The sequence below is a fragment of the Conger conger genome, chromosome 11, assembly GCF_963514075.1.
Source record: "Conger conger chromosome 11, fConCon1.1, whole genome shotgun sequence".
NCBI lineage: Eukaryota > Metazoa > Chordata > Actinopteri > Anguilliformes > Congridae > Conger > Conger conger.
In genome coordinates, this window is record NC_083770.1 from 33015268 (window position 1) to 33031252 (window position 15985).

Here is a 15985-nt window from a genome sequence, read left to right on the forward strand (position 1 = left end):
CTTCACACAGTCAGCTTCACTCAGCCAGCTTCACACAGTCAGCTTCACTCGGCTTGCTTCACCTCGGCAGCCAGTGGAGCCCGACTGGGCTCCATGTTGATGGCGGTCCTCAGCCACTGCGCTCGCCTGAGCTAAAGGTAATCAATGAGCGGGCCCGCTTCCTCTGCGGCCGTCTGAGCCTCCAGAATTCAGCTATCGACTGGCGGAGAAAGCCTGGCTCTCCCGAGGGGTGCCAGAAGAGACGAAGCTCACCGCATGGCAACACGCCATACCACACCTCACTGCACCGCGTCACCCCGCACTCCGCTCGTAGACAGACAGGTGCCGGGAGCTTGTGAAGGGAAACGTTTGGCAGGGGGTAACCGTGGGTAACAGCCTGATGAGATGTGTTACTACAGGCCGGTGAGGGTTCAGTGGAGAAGCACGCAAGGTGTAGGGTGTGTAGGTGTAAGTGTGTAACAGCTATCATAATGATGCTGGCAGGGCTGGGCCTTCTTCCATGAATCTCTGAGGCGGTCCCACGGGGGGCGGTCCCGCGGGGGGCGTGCGTCTGACGAGAAGAACAGCCTGGGGCTGCTGGGATTAGCCAGAGGTACGGAACACCACCACGACAGAAACCTGCTTCTCTCTGTGTGGGGTCAACGTGCTCTGGCTGGCTCTGGATGTGAGTACACGTGTGTGGGAGTGAGTGAGTGAGTGAGTGAGTGAGTGAGTGAGTGAGTGAATGAATGAGTGAGCAAATGAGTGAGTGTATGAGTGAGCACATGAGTGAGTGAATGAGTCAGTTCCAAAGCGAGTGCATGCATGACTGAGTGTAAACACGACTGTGTTCTTATGCAAACGCAATCATATGTACATAATATGAGCAGGTGCGTACACGCACATGCGTGCGTACGGGCGGGTGTGTGCGTACGGGCATGCGTGCGTACGGGCGGGCGTGTGCGTACGGGCGGGCGTGCGTACGGGCATGCGTGCGTACGGGCGGGCGTGTTCGTACTCTGATTACGATGTAAGGGAGCTCTCTTCACAGAGGCTGCTCTTGGCTGGCGTAGCACGCGTGGTCCGTGGCAAACCAGCGCGGGGCTGACAGGCAGGAAGGTCACCGGTAAAATGGCCTTTTCAGGCTGTTCATGACAGGCCCGGCCGTGCTGCTTCACCCTGCCACAGAGGGCTGAGGAAAAACACCTCCCTGACTCCGCATGACACCCCCCTTCTGCGGCCCCAGCAAACCTGCGCTCACCGCTGACACAAGCTGCACGCCAAACCGGCGGCGGAGAACAGCACTGCTGAAAAAAACTGCTCAGGATAGGTTTTGAAACAGCTGGTAGCTGGCTGACCAGCTCAGACAGGCTCCCAGCTCGACACGGTTTAGCTGGTTTACCAGTTCAGACCAGCTCCCAGCTTGACATTGTTTGACCAGCTCAAGCTATGTTTTGAAACACCAAGGTTTGACCAGCTACCAGCTCAGACAAGCTACAAGCTACCACTAGCTAGTTGACCAGCTCATACCCAACTAGACCAGCTTAATTATCACCCTGGCCATACTGGTTGACCAGCTCAAATCCAGCTAGATGAGCTTATGGCCAGCTTGACCAGCTCAATTTTCGAGCTGGCATAGATGGATCTTACAGCAGGGAGTGTTACCGGCAGGGTAAAATGGCTCTGTCACAAGGGTCTGCACTTCTGCCCGACTGGGTTTGTTCTCAGACAGGGTCTAGGGGTCCTGTGATTGGCTGAATTTCAGCAAGACCGCGTGGGCTTAATGTGCGCTGGGCAGAAAAAGATTCATTCTGTCGGTTCATCGACGGGAGGTCTGAGCACCTCCCCCCCAACCCCAATGTGCCCATTTACCAGGTAGTAATTCCCCCAACCCCCCATTTTTAATGGTTGAGTCCAAAAAAAAAAGATAACCTGGAGAATGAATGATTCTTTACTCCTTTGTAGAAATGGTAAAAATGTCACGCGCATAATTTATGCCGCTGTAAAATGGCGGCTGGCTTGGGACTCAGCACTGCGGGCAAGGCGAGCGGCAGATGTAGCTCTATTGATTTGACAAGTTATTAAAGTGGTGAGCTGAGGCAGGCAGCAGCATCAAGGCCCTGACATCCACATCGATGAGGGCTGAGGCACTGTTCTCTCTTATAAACACTCTCACTCTGCCTCTCTCATTTCCCTGCTCTCTCTCCACTATTCTCTTTTTCACTTTCTCACCCAGTTTCCTTCTCTCCCATTCTCTCGTCTTTTCTTTTTCCCTATTGCCATCTCTGCTTTTCACTCTTTCTCTCCCTCTATCTCTTACCTACTTGTGTATCCATACCCTGCTGAAAGAACAACTCAAGCTGTGTTGACCAGTCAGACCAGCTCCACACACAACATGGTTTGATCAGCTCAAGCTACTGTTTGTTTTGAAACAGTTGGTTTCTGGTAATTTCGAGCTGGATTTTACACCAGGGTATGCGCCTATTGTTTTCTCACTGAAGATGCTCTGTAATCCTCCAGTATCTTTAAAACAAAATAACTAAAGTACTGACTCGAGGCTCGTGTTTTACACAAACTGCTTATTATCTCACATCTCACATCGTCAAATATTATCAGCCACGGTCGGCCACATTCATAATTATGCGCAGCATTATAATTCAGATGTCAGAATGGTGAAATTGCTGGTCAGGTTTCATATCTGTCACTCAAGATAAGGTAAGTAAGCAGCGTGCTGGCTCACCTTCAGCAGGTCTATCTCTTTGATGCAGTCCTGTCGAGATTTAGCATCCATCATCTCAAATATCTGGAAAAACAAGAGCGATACTAACGTCACTGGGGACTCAGGCATGCTTACCCATACAGCGTATGTATACAAATCACACTAAAAACAAAACACCATTTTCCCCTAGACGTACCTTTGCGGTCACTAGCATAGCATTAATTAATTTGCCCACTTCTTTTTGTGAGGATGAGATTTGTTTCCCCCGAAGCTTGACAGAAAAATTGCACACAGTGTATTTTTCAGAAATGGAGGGGGGCTTAAGTGCATTATCTGTCAGTTCCTCGGGCGGAGACGTGACTGGGCTCCACAGGAGCGGGAGGGAGTCGGCTGTACCTGGACCTTCTTCAGTGCCACATGCGTGCCCTCCAGCAGGTGTGTGGCTCTGTACACCTCGCTGAACTGCCCCCTCCCGATCTTCTTCTCGATGCGGAAGTTGGCCAGAGTACAGCAGTTGTGGCAGGGCGGCAACTTCCACTGCAGGGGAGGAGGAGACGGGATGAGAAGGATGAGTCTCTGTGCAAATCACTTTTCACCGGGATCTCCACTTTTGAGCTCCATACATAAATAGACAGGGTACTTCATTGGTTTTGCACTGTCAGCTCTTTGTGTGTCCGTGACTAATAAAGCTAATTCAAGACACTATGTGATTAATACTTGTCTAAGGTCATTTCTGTTTCTTTACTTCCTGAAAAGTTGCCTTTTTGGAGATTTTTTTAAACCAAAACATTTTCAACTTCTCTTGTTCTCTTGTACAATGTAACACCTGATAAAAATATTTTTTTTTGTCTCAAATGCATGCAAAGCATATTGCATATTGAATCTTAACTGAGATACGAACACCTCTAAATTTCTCTGGTGAATAACACAAGAAAAATGCATGACTATTTATAATTACTCAATTCACAAAGTAAATGTATGAATATAAATTAAAACGATCGGATATTCTACCGTTGTGAAATCAGGCCTGCGGTAAAATCTGCCTCACATACACTATTCCTCATTAATACTGCTCTATTGGGAGGCATAATGGGTAGACATGTCCAATGCACCAACACATCCTATCGCATAAATAAGGGTTTGATGCGAAAATCGTGAGAATAATATCAAGCTCTTTGAGTCTAAATCCTCCCGGTTTGAAACTGTTTTTCTCCCAGGAAGCTTCCAAATTTAATCGTAGGCTTTTTATATTTAATTGATGCTGCCAAAAATAATGCAAGCAAATAAAATCATTGAATGTATTGTACCTATCCCCCTGTGGTGCAATTAACTTGGGAAATACAAATCCATATTTTTGGCATAACGGGGGGGGGGGGGGGGCTGCGACTACAATTCGTTGAATAAAGAGCGGGGGTAAGAACGAGACGGCGGTGCCTCTCATTCCCGCGGCGCGTCGGGCCACCTGTTCGCACGGCCTGTTCGCACGGCCTGCTAGGCGTCTGGGCGCGTGAAGACCGTCCCGGGTGTAAAAGGAGCACTTGCCATTTCACCGCTTCGCGCGGCGTCTCCGCCAGCCTCCATGGCCCCAACAAGCCTTTGTGTTTCGCAACAAATCACCGCCCGGGCAGCACTGTCACTGTCAAATCAATAAGACAACGGCGGGAAGAAAAAAACACTCCCTGTTTTCGGTCTCCCCCCCTCCTGCCCCCCGCGCTCCGAGCAAATCACCGTCAGGAGGAACATTATAGAGTACACCGTCACGGAGCAGAGATCCCGTCAGGAAGTGTATATCCACATGTCATCCAGACAGCCGACACACCTGGGAGAGCCGGCTCAGACAGATTAACAGCCCAGGTGATTGATTTTGACCTTTCTGCAGATCCGTCTGTGTGGACTGTCAGTACTCTTCTGACACGGCTCTTTTCCCCGTAATGTGCGATCGGAAGGAAAGGTCATACTCTGGGCGTTCTGATCATTTCTCTCCCGTGCCACCTTACCAGAGACGCAATCAAAGTTCAGAGCCCAGCCCAAACTACAGAGGAACGCACAGATATGCACACGCACACACACACACACACACACACATACACATACACACACATACATACATACATACACACATACACACACATACATACACACATATACATACACATATACACACATACTGTACAAACACACTCATCTCTTAACACAATTGCAGACACACATACATAAATCCACACATCACATTATATCATGCTACTACATTGTAACACACACACACACACACACACAAAAGAGAAGAATAGTGAAATGGTGAAATGGCAGGAAAGGGGAAGGAAGGAGAGAAAGAGAGAAGTATGTGCGCACGTGTCTGCGGGCGGCGTGCGTGTGGGCAAACCCAGGCAGCGCAGTGGGTCCGTTCTGAGTGCTCATCCTGGCCAGTAATCAGCAGTGACTCAGCTCTCAGTAATAGCTGCTACTTGTGCTAATTAGCACTGATGAACATATTGTGAGGAGGGGACAGTTTCACAATAGAGGCTGGTTTGGGATGAAACAGCACTCCACAGGCCAAGTGTCTACCCGCGACGGCACTTCACACAGAGAGAGCGGACGGCGGGCGTGGCTCTCTGTAATGAAGATGAAGGACTTCCTGTCCCCTTGTCTATTTAAATCCACAGGAAGTAAGCCATGTTGGGATCAGGGGATCAACTGCTGCTTAATCAAGACCTTTTGTCAACCATTTTCCAATCAAGGATAATAAAAAAGCGGTAACGCTTTATTTTACAGCCCGTTAAGTACCTAGTATTTACTGGGTAAGTACACGACTACTTGTGTAATTATTAGGAAACGACTTTGATTTCAGTGGTAAGTACCGTGAAACATTAGTATGTAAGTACTATGTAAATACATTTTACAGCCCGTTTCATAGTACTTACCTCTGAAATCAGAATTGTTTACCAAGTACTAGGTCATTAATGGGCTGTAAAATAAAGTGTTTCCAAAAAAGCAATCCAGCACCAAAGGTGAAAATATTTTTTTGCCCCAAAATCCCGGATCACGGATCGCTTTCCCGATTCCACGCGCGTAGGTCGCATGACGTGTGTGGGTAATGCGCGCGTGACGTGTGTGTGGGTAACGCGAGCGTGACGTGTGTCTGGGTAATCCACGTGCGTGTCCTCGACTGCGTGGAGATGGCGGAGACGGAGCGCGATATTGACGCCGTTTGTAATTGCGGTAATTTGCCGCGCCCCGGGATGGGAAGGATCGGGGTGTGTTTAGCGTTCCCGTCTGCCTGCCGTGTTGGAGCTAATGCCGGGTGACACGCACACACCCCGGCTGATGTGTTCTGGCAGTGCGAAGATCCCAGCTGTGCATTTACATATGCAATGACCCAGATTAGCATCACACCCACCCCCCCAATTCTATCAATGCTAGAGCAGCCACATTAATGGACACCCCCCTCCCCACTCACACACACACCACTGCCCAAACACTACCATTATCACATGACCAGTAACACCCATCTCCCCAACAGTGGATATAGGCCTACCATACAGCTTACCTGTCACGCTCCAATAATACACCATCCATACCAGTCATTCCCAAACTTTACATTGCATTGAGGTGGGCTGTGTTCTAGATGTGAAATAAAATGTTTACATATTACACACTTGTAATATGTATTGTTCATTATACAGCACTAGTTACAGTGAGTATGCATTTGTTTTGGCCTAATGATGTTGACGTTGAACATTTCACATTATAACGTCTACATTTTAAGTAGAGCCGAAAATTTTTTTTACGCTCTTCAAATTGGTTTGGGGCTTTGAAAGTTTTGGAACCGCTGATCTATGCCCTACAAGCCCTCCCGTAAGCCAACTCACCCCCTTATTCCTGCAACACCCTCCTCTTACTCTACACTTCCTTAAACACTGTTCTCCTCCCCTCTGTGTCCTCTCTCTCCCCCCTCACCAGTGTACACTTTTATTTATTTATTTATTTATTTATTTATTTTGGGGGGGGTGACTCACAGTTTCCTGCCATTTCACAGTTCCATTTTTTAAAACTAAAAACAAAAAATTATGTACAGACTATCTGAATGGGTTCACTGGAAAACGCTGTTGTAGTAAGTTCTACATTGAAGACCTCATGGAGGGCCAATGCGGACTGCATCCCCCGGTCACGCTACATTAATATTCTGTCATGTCTCGAATATGGATATGCGAAACTCTATACCCTATTCTGCTGGGTTTCCACCAGGTGTGGGCTAGAATACTCAGATATGTAAAATGGAGAAAATGTATGCACATTAAGACAAAAAACAATACTACGGGACTACTTGCAGTAGCTAATGTTAATTAAATCTGTAATTGTAATAAATATTAATAAAAGTTACATGCTGAATTAGCCCGCAATATTTTTACATAGGGCTCTCGAGCACGACAACAGGTCTCAACGCCCAACCCTGTTTTTCCAGGCAAAGTGTGTGATTGGCCAGCTTGCTGCACTCTGGTGATTAAATCTGATCTCATGACAGAGATATGTGTGGCGTGGCACCCTCGCATGCCCTCGTCGGGATCGTCCAGTCCCTTGGTTTTACTGTGTCCAAACAGCTGGAGACCATGGCCTGATCTCTGTTCTTATCCAACACAGTACACAGCTCCGGTCAGGACAAAAGGGCTTCTGTGTCCGTTTCAGATGACTTTCAGCATTTTACGAACTCACGCTGCCCGAATGCTTAATGTATTAAACATCCTCAGAACAAAATGGCTGCCGTGTCAGCAGTGCGCAAGCTGCTGAAAACAATCACATTATCGCTGTGTACCAACGTACGTTTACGTATTTTCTCATTTCTTTTTTCACTCGCAATGTCAGTTTGCAGAAACTCATAAGAAAAAAAAACCTCAATAGTGGAGATCATCAGTGTGTCCCTCGGTAATACAATCGTGCTATTACCAAGAAGGCACAGAAGGCCAATTTATAATCAAGAAGTGTAAATTCAACCAAACAAATCATCAATACAGCAAATCTAAACACAGCTGTACCTAATCCCAAAAGGAAAGTTGAAAAGAAGGAAAAGGATAGCAGAAGAGGGTCAGGGGAGCCAAGGTTCGGTCTGAAAAAGGTGGGTCAGTCTGAGTCAGAAGAACACTGGGGGGCCAAAACAGGCAGGAAACGTGACCACAAAGTGCAGGCGCAGGGGAGAGCAGATACAGGTACTCAGAAGTAGGACAACAGAGCATTCTGCCCTGCTGAAAAAAACAGCTCAAGCTTGGTTTTGAAACAGCTGGTAGCTAGTTGACAATTCAGACCAGCTCCATACTTGTCATGGTTTGACCAGCTCAAACTATGTTTTGTAACAGCTGGCAGGAAATAATTTCAAGCTGATCATAGCTGGATTGTATACCAGGGTGGCTAGTTCATAGGGCCGTGGTCTTCATTCCTGGTCCTGGAGAGCCTCAGGGTGTGCTGGCTTTCATTGCTAATCAGCGCTTAATTGATTAATGAAAGCAGTTGATTACACAGCACACCCTGTCACTCTCCACCAGGAATGAAGATCACTGGCATAGGGTAATATGGTCATTTGAAGACAATAGCGGGGTGGTCCCTTTAGCTCTGAATTTGATGCAAGCTAACACAGGTAAGTGGAGGAAGACGGTTGCTGTGTGGTTTCACAGCTCAGAGTGACACTGCCTGCCTATAAACCCTGACGTTTGGGAGTGTTTAAATGCTCGACCGAGGGTTGAGGCAGTTAAGGGTAGAAAACGCCGGAACGAGCGCAGGTGGGACCGAAAGACTTTGACTCCGATCCAAACCCCCACCCCCCTCCCTCCACCACCTCGAGGTCCAGCTATAGACAGGTTTCATCACCGTAGTCATGCCAGGCAGCAGGGAGTGGGAACAGAGGACATCTAAACCAGACGCCTTCCAGCCAAATCACATTTCTGATTCGCGGCCTTTTGAGAATAATGAAAATCACAATCCGGCTAAATGCGACTTCCCTTGAAATGCCGTCAGCCTGTCAGCTTGGATGAAGCCTGCTTTCCTCCCGCCACCTGTGGGCAGAATTAGCACCCGGCTTCTTCTTCTTTGTTAATTACTCTCCATCTGAGGACTCTTACGGCACCAGCAGTGATTATGTTTCTAACGGAGATTGTAAAGTGCCTCTTTTCTTTGCCGGATGGCTTTGTTCGTCTATTTTCGCTTTCCCTATTGATGAAACGCCGGCGCCTTTTCGGAGTTCCCAGAGGCTCAGACTGGGAACGAAGCTACCCCCTTCCCCTGCTGTCGGGGTTGGGAACCGCGAGACAAATCACGCGCGCGGAGTACGTCAAACGCGCTTGATGTGATTTGATAGGGACGCGTTAAAGTCGACGATACGGGGGGGGGCCAGCCGTCTGTCACTTGAGACAGAGGCTGACTTGGCTCTGTCTGTGGAAAATTAAACAGATCAAAATGGTCGTTAACCAAACAAACCAAACAAAAAAGAGAAGAAAAAAAACTTCTGATAATATGAGGTTTAATCCTCCTGGGAGATACAGCCAACACCAGACGGAATCATGTTTTTTTTGGAAGGATTTGGCCTGTAGGCAGCAGTGAGAAAGAGGGAGGGAGGGAGGGGAGGTGGAGGGAAGGAGACAGGGAAAACAGGCCTAACCCAAGGCGGAGAAGGAGGAGAAGAACCTCTTTTTTGTGACAGCAGCATATGCTCGGCTCTGGCCATTAATTGCGCTTAACAGCAAAGTAATTACGCAGCCCGCCCCACCAAGCGACACAAAAATACACATTAGCTCACGATCCAATCCGCCGCTGCACTTGACGTGGTAATTGGCATCTCGGCGCCGAGAGTCGAGGAGGAAATTAACCTTAATTTCCAAACAACAATTGTGTTATTACGGGAAAATTCATTAAGCGCATTGAGCGTCGCAACACGACTTAATGCAACAAAACAAGGAGCAGCTCCGAGAGGCTTCTGATGACAGAGTAAAGAACTCCGGGGCTGTTTCCTGTTGTCACATCACAGCCACGCAATAAATCCTGTCACCGTTTCTACTTTCCCATCCCAGACAGCAACAATCCTGCAAGCCAGCCTTTAAAATGCAGATGAGTGCTGCGCAGAAGAAAAAAATTAATGCCTTTTGTGCATAATAAACACATCAGCTCGGCGTTCGCTAGCGTATCAAAGTTATTCCTCTTGACTTGTTTTGAGGTTACCGTTGCTCCTGAACGCGCAGCGAGGCGCGGGGAATGTTCCTGCCGCCGTGTCCCCGCTGCTTCAAAGGGCCCGAGTTCGAAACGCTGCGCTCCGTGAAAAAAACAGTCCTCAGTCACCCTGTTCCCTTTCAACAAGAGGACTTAATTACCCTCCGTGCTCTGTGCTTCTTCCAGCTAACTTTCTGTGCCAGGGGTGCCTTGCGCGCTTGTTGTCCCTGCTGAAAAAAACAGCTCAAGCTAGGTTTTGAAACATCTGGTGGCTGCTTGACCTGTTCAGACCAGCTCCCAACTCGACATGGATTAGCTGGTTGACCAGTTCAGACCAGCTCCCAGCTTAAAATGGTTTGACCCGCACAAGCTATGTTTTGAAATGGTTGACCAGCTCATACCCAGCTAGACCAGCTTCATGCCCAGCTTGGCCATGATAGTTGACCAGCTCATACCCAGCGAGACCATCTTATGACCAATTTTCAAGCTGGTCAAGCTGGCATAGCTGTATTTTACAGCAGGGGTGCGACAGTCGTTTTAGTGTGCAACTGCTCGAGACGTGGAAAGTGAGTAGCAAGCAGCTCGGATGCGAAATGGAGGGTACACCTGTGTGCTAGGGATGTGACAAATCATCAGTTTTTGTAACTGGTTACCATCCCATTTTTTAAACAGTTAACCGGTTAACCGATACTACTTATGACCACTAGGGGTCGTATCTTTTTTTATATTTTTTTACTGAATTATTGAGAAATTTAATTGCATTTTCAAACTTTATTTTGGGCCATCTCAATAGTTAAATGTCAACATTGTAAGTCCGATAATGGTAAGTCAGCCTAATTGCCAAATTAAATATTTACATTTACATTGACATTGTGCAATGTAACCTCACAGTTGCAGAAATCCCTGTATGTAATCTGTAAATATGCTGCTATGAACAACTTTGTTACAGACCGGGTTGTGCACTCAAAATTCTGGGGTCACGCAATATTTGGCTTACAGAATATAACACCGGGTCTATTTTACCATAGGCGACTGATCTAATGATTTTACTTTCGGGGAATTTTTGCTTTCAATATCCGATGGATAAATAGCCTTCTGAAAATGTATTGCTTTATTTACTTTTATGTAGATACCGCATAGTGGAAAGTGAAGTTCAGTTTGCTGTCAGTTTCAATTTGCGTGTCAACGAATAAACATGGATGAAGAAATGCCATGGAATAAGCCATAAGTGAACTAACATCTACAGATTTAAAACACCCAAAAAATATTTGACAACTATAGTACTGTAGCATTCAATTCCATGCAGTGTTTGCATTCTTAAGCCTCTGAAATGGCTGCCAATTGCTTATGGAAAGTGTATTGTAATACTTAGTGCAACATTTGTCCAATAATGTATTGCTTTGTTTATACAGCATAGTGGGAAGCTATGTTCAGTTTGAATTTGCATGTCAACGAATTAACACGGATCTTCTGTGAACCTTAAGAAACGACATAGCGTTACAATACGCCATACGTCAACCAACAGCTTCAGAAATTATTTTATAACTCTAATAACTGTAGCATTCAACCGCAATAATATGCCTAGTGATGAACACGCATTAACTGAGCTTATGGTTATCGGTTATCAATTTTTTGTAACCGGTTACAAATCAGTTTGGGTTAACCAGTCAAGCGTTTAAGCGTTTACACCCCTACTCTGTGCACACAGGCCGCAGGGAGCTCACCTGGTCCTGGAAGTTCTGTCCAGGCTTGTATAGCTGTCCGGGCTCCGCCAAGTCGAACTGAAAGTTGTTGTTCTGACCTTCCATGGTAGTAGACGAGGTCTCCACTCTCCTACAGAAGAAACACAGGCCAGGAAATTGAAAAAAAATCTCCCTGCATCATTCAGCTGCCTTTGCAGGAATACTATCAATTACGTCTGGTACTCAATACATTTGATTGTTTTTTTTTTTTTTTCATTCAACAAGTAGTCAGTAAAGAACCAGTGATGCTTAATTAGCGTAATTTTCATTTCAGTTTGCACTCTACACCGAGATATAAGTGCTCCTTATCCTAACTGGTAAATCAGTTACTGATATAACTGAATGGTTCCTGTTCCTGCATTGTAAAATAATTATTTTTAATGAACACCAAAGCAATGCATCTCATGACAAATGATCCAGGTTTCTCAGGTTTAAGCAGTCTCAGGCCTCAGATCCCTGCCCTGCACCTGTACAGTACAGACAGGTATGGATGACTACTATTTTTTCCACTGTAGTATAGTTAAACAGCCAAAAATGTACAGATGTATGCATACACACATACTTGTACACATGAATACAAACGCCCACACATAAGTCTGAATGCACAAACAAATGCACAGTAACACATGAACGCCCACACACATGTGCCTTAGCACACATATGTTGAGGTATGTTCACCCACACCCACATGTGGTTGTGCATGCCCCAATGTGTATACACACAAACAAGCACTCATGTATACAAATTCACACGCCATCTCTCTCTCCCTCTCTTTATCTCACTCTCACACCATCACTCTCTCCCTCACTCTTACACACACTCTCCCTCTATCTCTCTCACACATTCACTCACACACAATCACTCTCTATCTCTCTCACTCTCTCCCTCTATCTCTCACACACTCACTATCTCTCATTCTCTAACACTTTCTCTCACATTCATTATCTCTCTCTTTCTCACAGACACACACACCCTCTCTCTTTCTCTTTCACACACACTCACTATCTCTCTCTTTCTCTCTCTCTCGTTATTCTGCAGATCTTGGCAGAGGCCATCCCCTCACTGGGGTGGGAAAGCCTGGCTCCTGCTCCTGAGGTCTTTCTGCAGGGCACTATATCAGCCCCCCAGCCCCCCCCAGAGCCCCACACCGTGGCCTTGCCGCTGGGAGAGCTGGGAAAGCCAGGCCTCCACACATTCACGCTCAGGTGACTCCTGGTGGAAAATATTAACAAAACACGCGGAGCCCAAACACTGTCATTGACTAATGCATATTCAGATAATTGTCGAATGAACACACCTTCTTTTTTGCAAGGCAACCACCTTCGGTCCTTTTTTCCCCGTGCCCGCGAAGGCGGCGCACATTTTGAATGCCTAAGCAAAATGCAGATTAAGCGAACAAAAGCCTCGTTTGCGTCCTAATAAATCTGATGACTGCGCAAGCTTGTCTTTCGCCGACAAAGTTATGATCCTTTTTTGATGAAGCGGTGAAAAGCAGGCGTCTGTGCGGGCCGGGGAGAGTTAAACCCGCTCCTCGCGCTCCGACCCCCGGTGGCTACGCTAACGCCGCGCCGAGGAACAGCGCGCTTCCTCTGGAGAAAACGAGGAAGCAGACTTCCCTGCCCTTCCTCTGTGGAGGGAGAAATACTCAAAAAACAAGCAGCGGCTTCTAAGAGCCCCAGCCCTGCTAGCCTAGCGCATGGCGTTCATGTGACTCCAGGTGCCTTTGCCAAAGAAATCAAGCCGTGAGAAATACCACGGGGGCAGTACGTCCGTCCGGTGGGCCGCGGGGAAAACGCGCTCGCTGCCCCCGCATTAACGAGGTCATTGTCTCTTTCCCGTTTATTAAGAGCCAAGGACGAGAAAGCGAGCGAGAGAAAGAAGCGATTATGCTAAAAGCAGACTGAGCTATTTCTACACACATGTGATTCCCAGAAGACAGTGAGCGCTGGACTTCAGGTCGGGCACTGAAAGATATTCATCATTCTGACTGCTTAGCGGCGTGTGTGAAGACAGAGGGGAGGGAGCAACTGTAGGAAGGCGTGTTTAGGGATTGACATTGTGACCGGTATTGTGTGTGTGTGTGTGTGTGGGTGTAAAGAATGTGTGTGTGTGAGTGTGTCCACATTGGTGTGTATGAGTGTGTGTATGCGTTCCTGCGTGCACGTGTGGGTCAACGTGCTGGGAGTGACAACGAGCAAGGAGCAAGGAGCTAATTAGTGGTCAGAAATACACATTGGACACAAAGTCTCTTTCATCGAACAGGTCTGCATAATGTAGAGTAATGTGCTGAATAAACATTCCACGCTCTCCCCACGTGCTCGGCCATTGTGTATATCGCTGCGCACGCACTATATTCCCGTAGCCTAGCCGTGGCGGTGTCAGAGAAACGCGGCAGAGATGCAGGGCTGTGTACACAAAGTGCGCTGGGCTGAGCGATGGCCTGCTCCCCAGTGCTCAGAGCCAAGGGGCGCGAGGCTAGCCCTTCCCCTGCGACAGCGCAGCGGTCCCTGCTAACGCTAAGCTACGCCAGCAGGCCTCCACACGCACCCGAGCCCCGCGGCTTAGAGGAGAGAGGAACACAGATCAGTTCTGGCCGATAAACAAGTGGCCTTCTTGGACTTCCTTTCTGCAGATGAGAGGCGAGATCGATGCGTTTCCTGTGGAGGGAGGGAGGGGGGAGTCAGAACGGCGGCTAGCTTCGGTAGCACCTCGCCCCAGCACGTTCTGACACAATGCAATTGAGATCAGGTGTACGCACACACACGCACACCTTCACGTACATGCACACGCACACACACTCTCTCTTTCACACGCATACACACACATACATTTACACACACACACACACACGCTCTCTTTCACACACACACACACACACACACACACACACACACACACATTCACAGACATACACATACTCTCTCACACAGACACACATGCACACAAACACACCCTCATGTACACACACACACACACACACACACACATGCTCTCTTTCACACACACACACACACACACATACACACAAATACATTCACAGACATACGCACACTCTCTCACACAGACACACATGCACATGCACACAAACACAAACACACCCTCATGTACACACACACACACACACACACATGCTCTCTTTCACACAAACACACACACACATACACACACATACATTCACATACACACACACACACTCTCTCTCTCATGTACACACACACACACACATGCTCTCTTTCACACACACACACACACATACATACACACACACACACACACGCATACACACACACACACACACATACATTCACATACACACACACACACATACATTCACATACACACACACACACACTCTCTCTCTCTCATGCACACACACACAGGGGTGGAGAGGGGAGATATCTCCGAGGCCACCCATCCATTGGTATTCTAGTGAGTGGAGCAGAGGAAGGTGGCGGATTGAGGGGAGATTGAGCGGCAGCACGGTGGGCCCACGGCGGCTTACGGGGATATAGAGGGGCCCGGTCGCTGGGCTAAGCCTGGCTCACTCCAGGGCTTATCTCATCACAGGCCTGTCATACAGCAGGCGTCTGCCACGCCGCCAACGCACACCGCCATCACACCACCTTACTACCGGCAGACACACAACCACCTATTCCCCCCGGCATGGACTGAGCTTAATCTCTCTCTCCGTCTCTCTCTCTCTCTCTCTCTCTCTCACACACATACACACACACATGCACACCGCCATTACACCACCTTACTACCGGCAGACACACATCCACCTATCCCCCCCGGCATGGACTGAGCTTAATCTCTCTCTCTGTCTCTGTCTGTCTGTCTCTCCCTCACGCTCTCTCCCTCCCTCTCTCTCTCTCTCTCTCTCTCACACACACACACACACACACACACACCCAGCCTTCCTACTGTTCAGCCAACTTCACATCCCCCTATTCGCTGTGGTTGCAACAGACCTCAAACTCACAAATACCCATAAACTTGGAAAACACAGCTTTTCTATGAGCACACACACAGACACACATATGCACACGCACACACACACACGCACACACGCGGTTAGAGATAACCCCCCACCCTCAGCTGGGTATGCTAATTCCAGGTGACCCAGTACGCTCCAAAGATGAAGTGACATCACAGGAAACAGAGACCTCCAGACTTTCCAGACCTGGAACTTTCACTTTCAAATTCGGTCATCATTGCACTCTCTTCACTCCTGACAGAAAGACTTGCGGTCCGAATGTACGTTGTACGGTTTTCAGGGAATTTAAATCTCTGCTTCCAAGTCAATCTCCTTTAGAGATTGCTCTGGATTGCAAGGCATCCTCGCTCACTCAGTGCA

General features: G+C 47.8%; 1 protein-coding gene across 5 annotated transcripts in view; it reads right to left on the bottom strand.

The window, feature by feature from the left end:
- Positions 1–15985, bottom strand: part of LOC133140284 (serine/threonine-protein kinase Nek7-like) — a 59929-nt gene that overhangs the window by 26681 nt on the left and 17263 nt on the right. For 4 of the 5 annotated variants that reach the window (XM_061260091.1, XM_061260089.1, XM_061260092.1 and 1 more), the window contains 3 exons: positions 11611–11719; positions 3095–3235; positions 2720–2782 (listed from right to left, as the gene is read on the bottom strand). In XM_061260091.1, the coding sequence (XP_061116075.1) occupies positions 2720–2782; positions 3095–3235; positions 11611–11694 (288 nt within the window). In that variant the 5' untranslated portion in view covers positions 11695–11719. Of the gene's footprint in view, positions 1–2719; positions 2783–3094; positions 3236–11610; positions 11720–12925; positions 13186–15985 lie in introns of those variants that run through there. The other variant, XM_061260088.1, reaches the window with a different exon arrangement.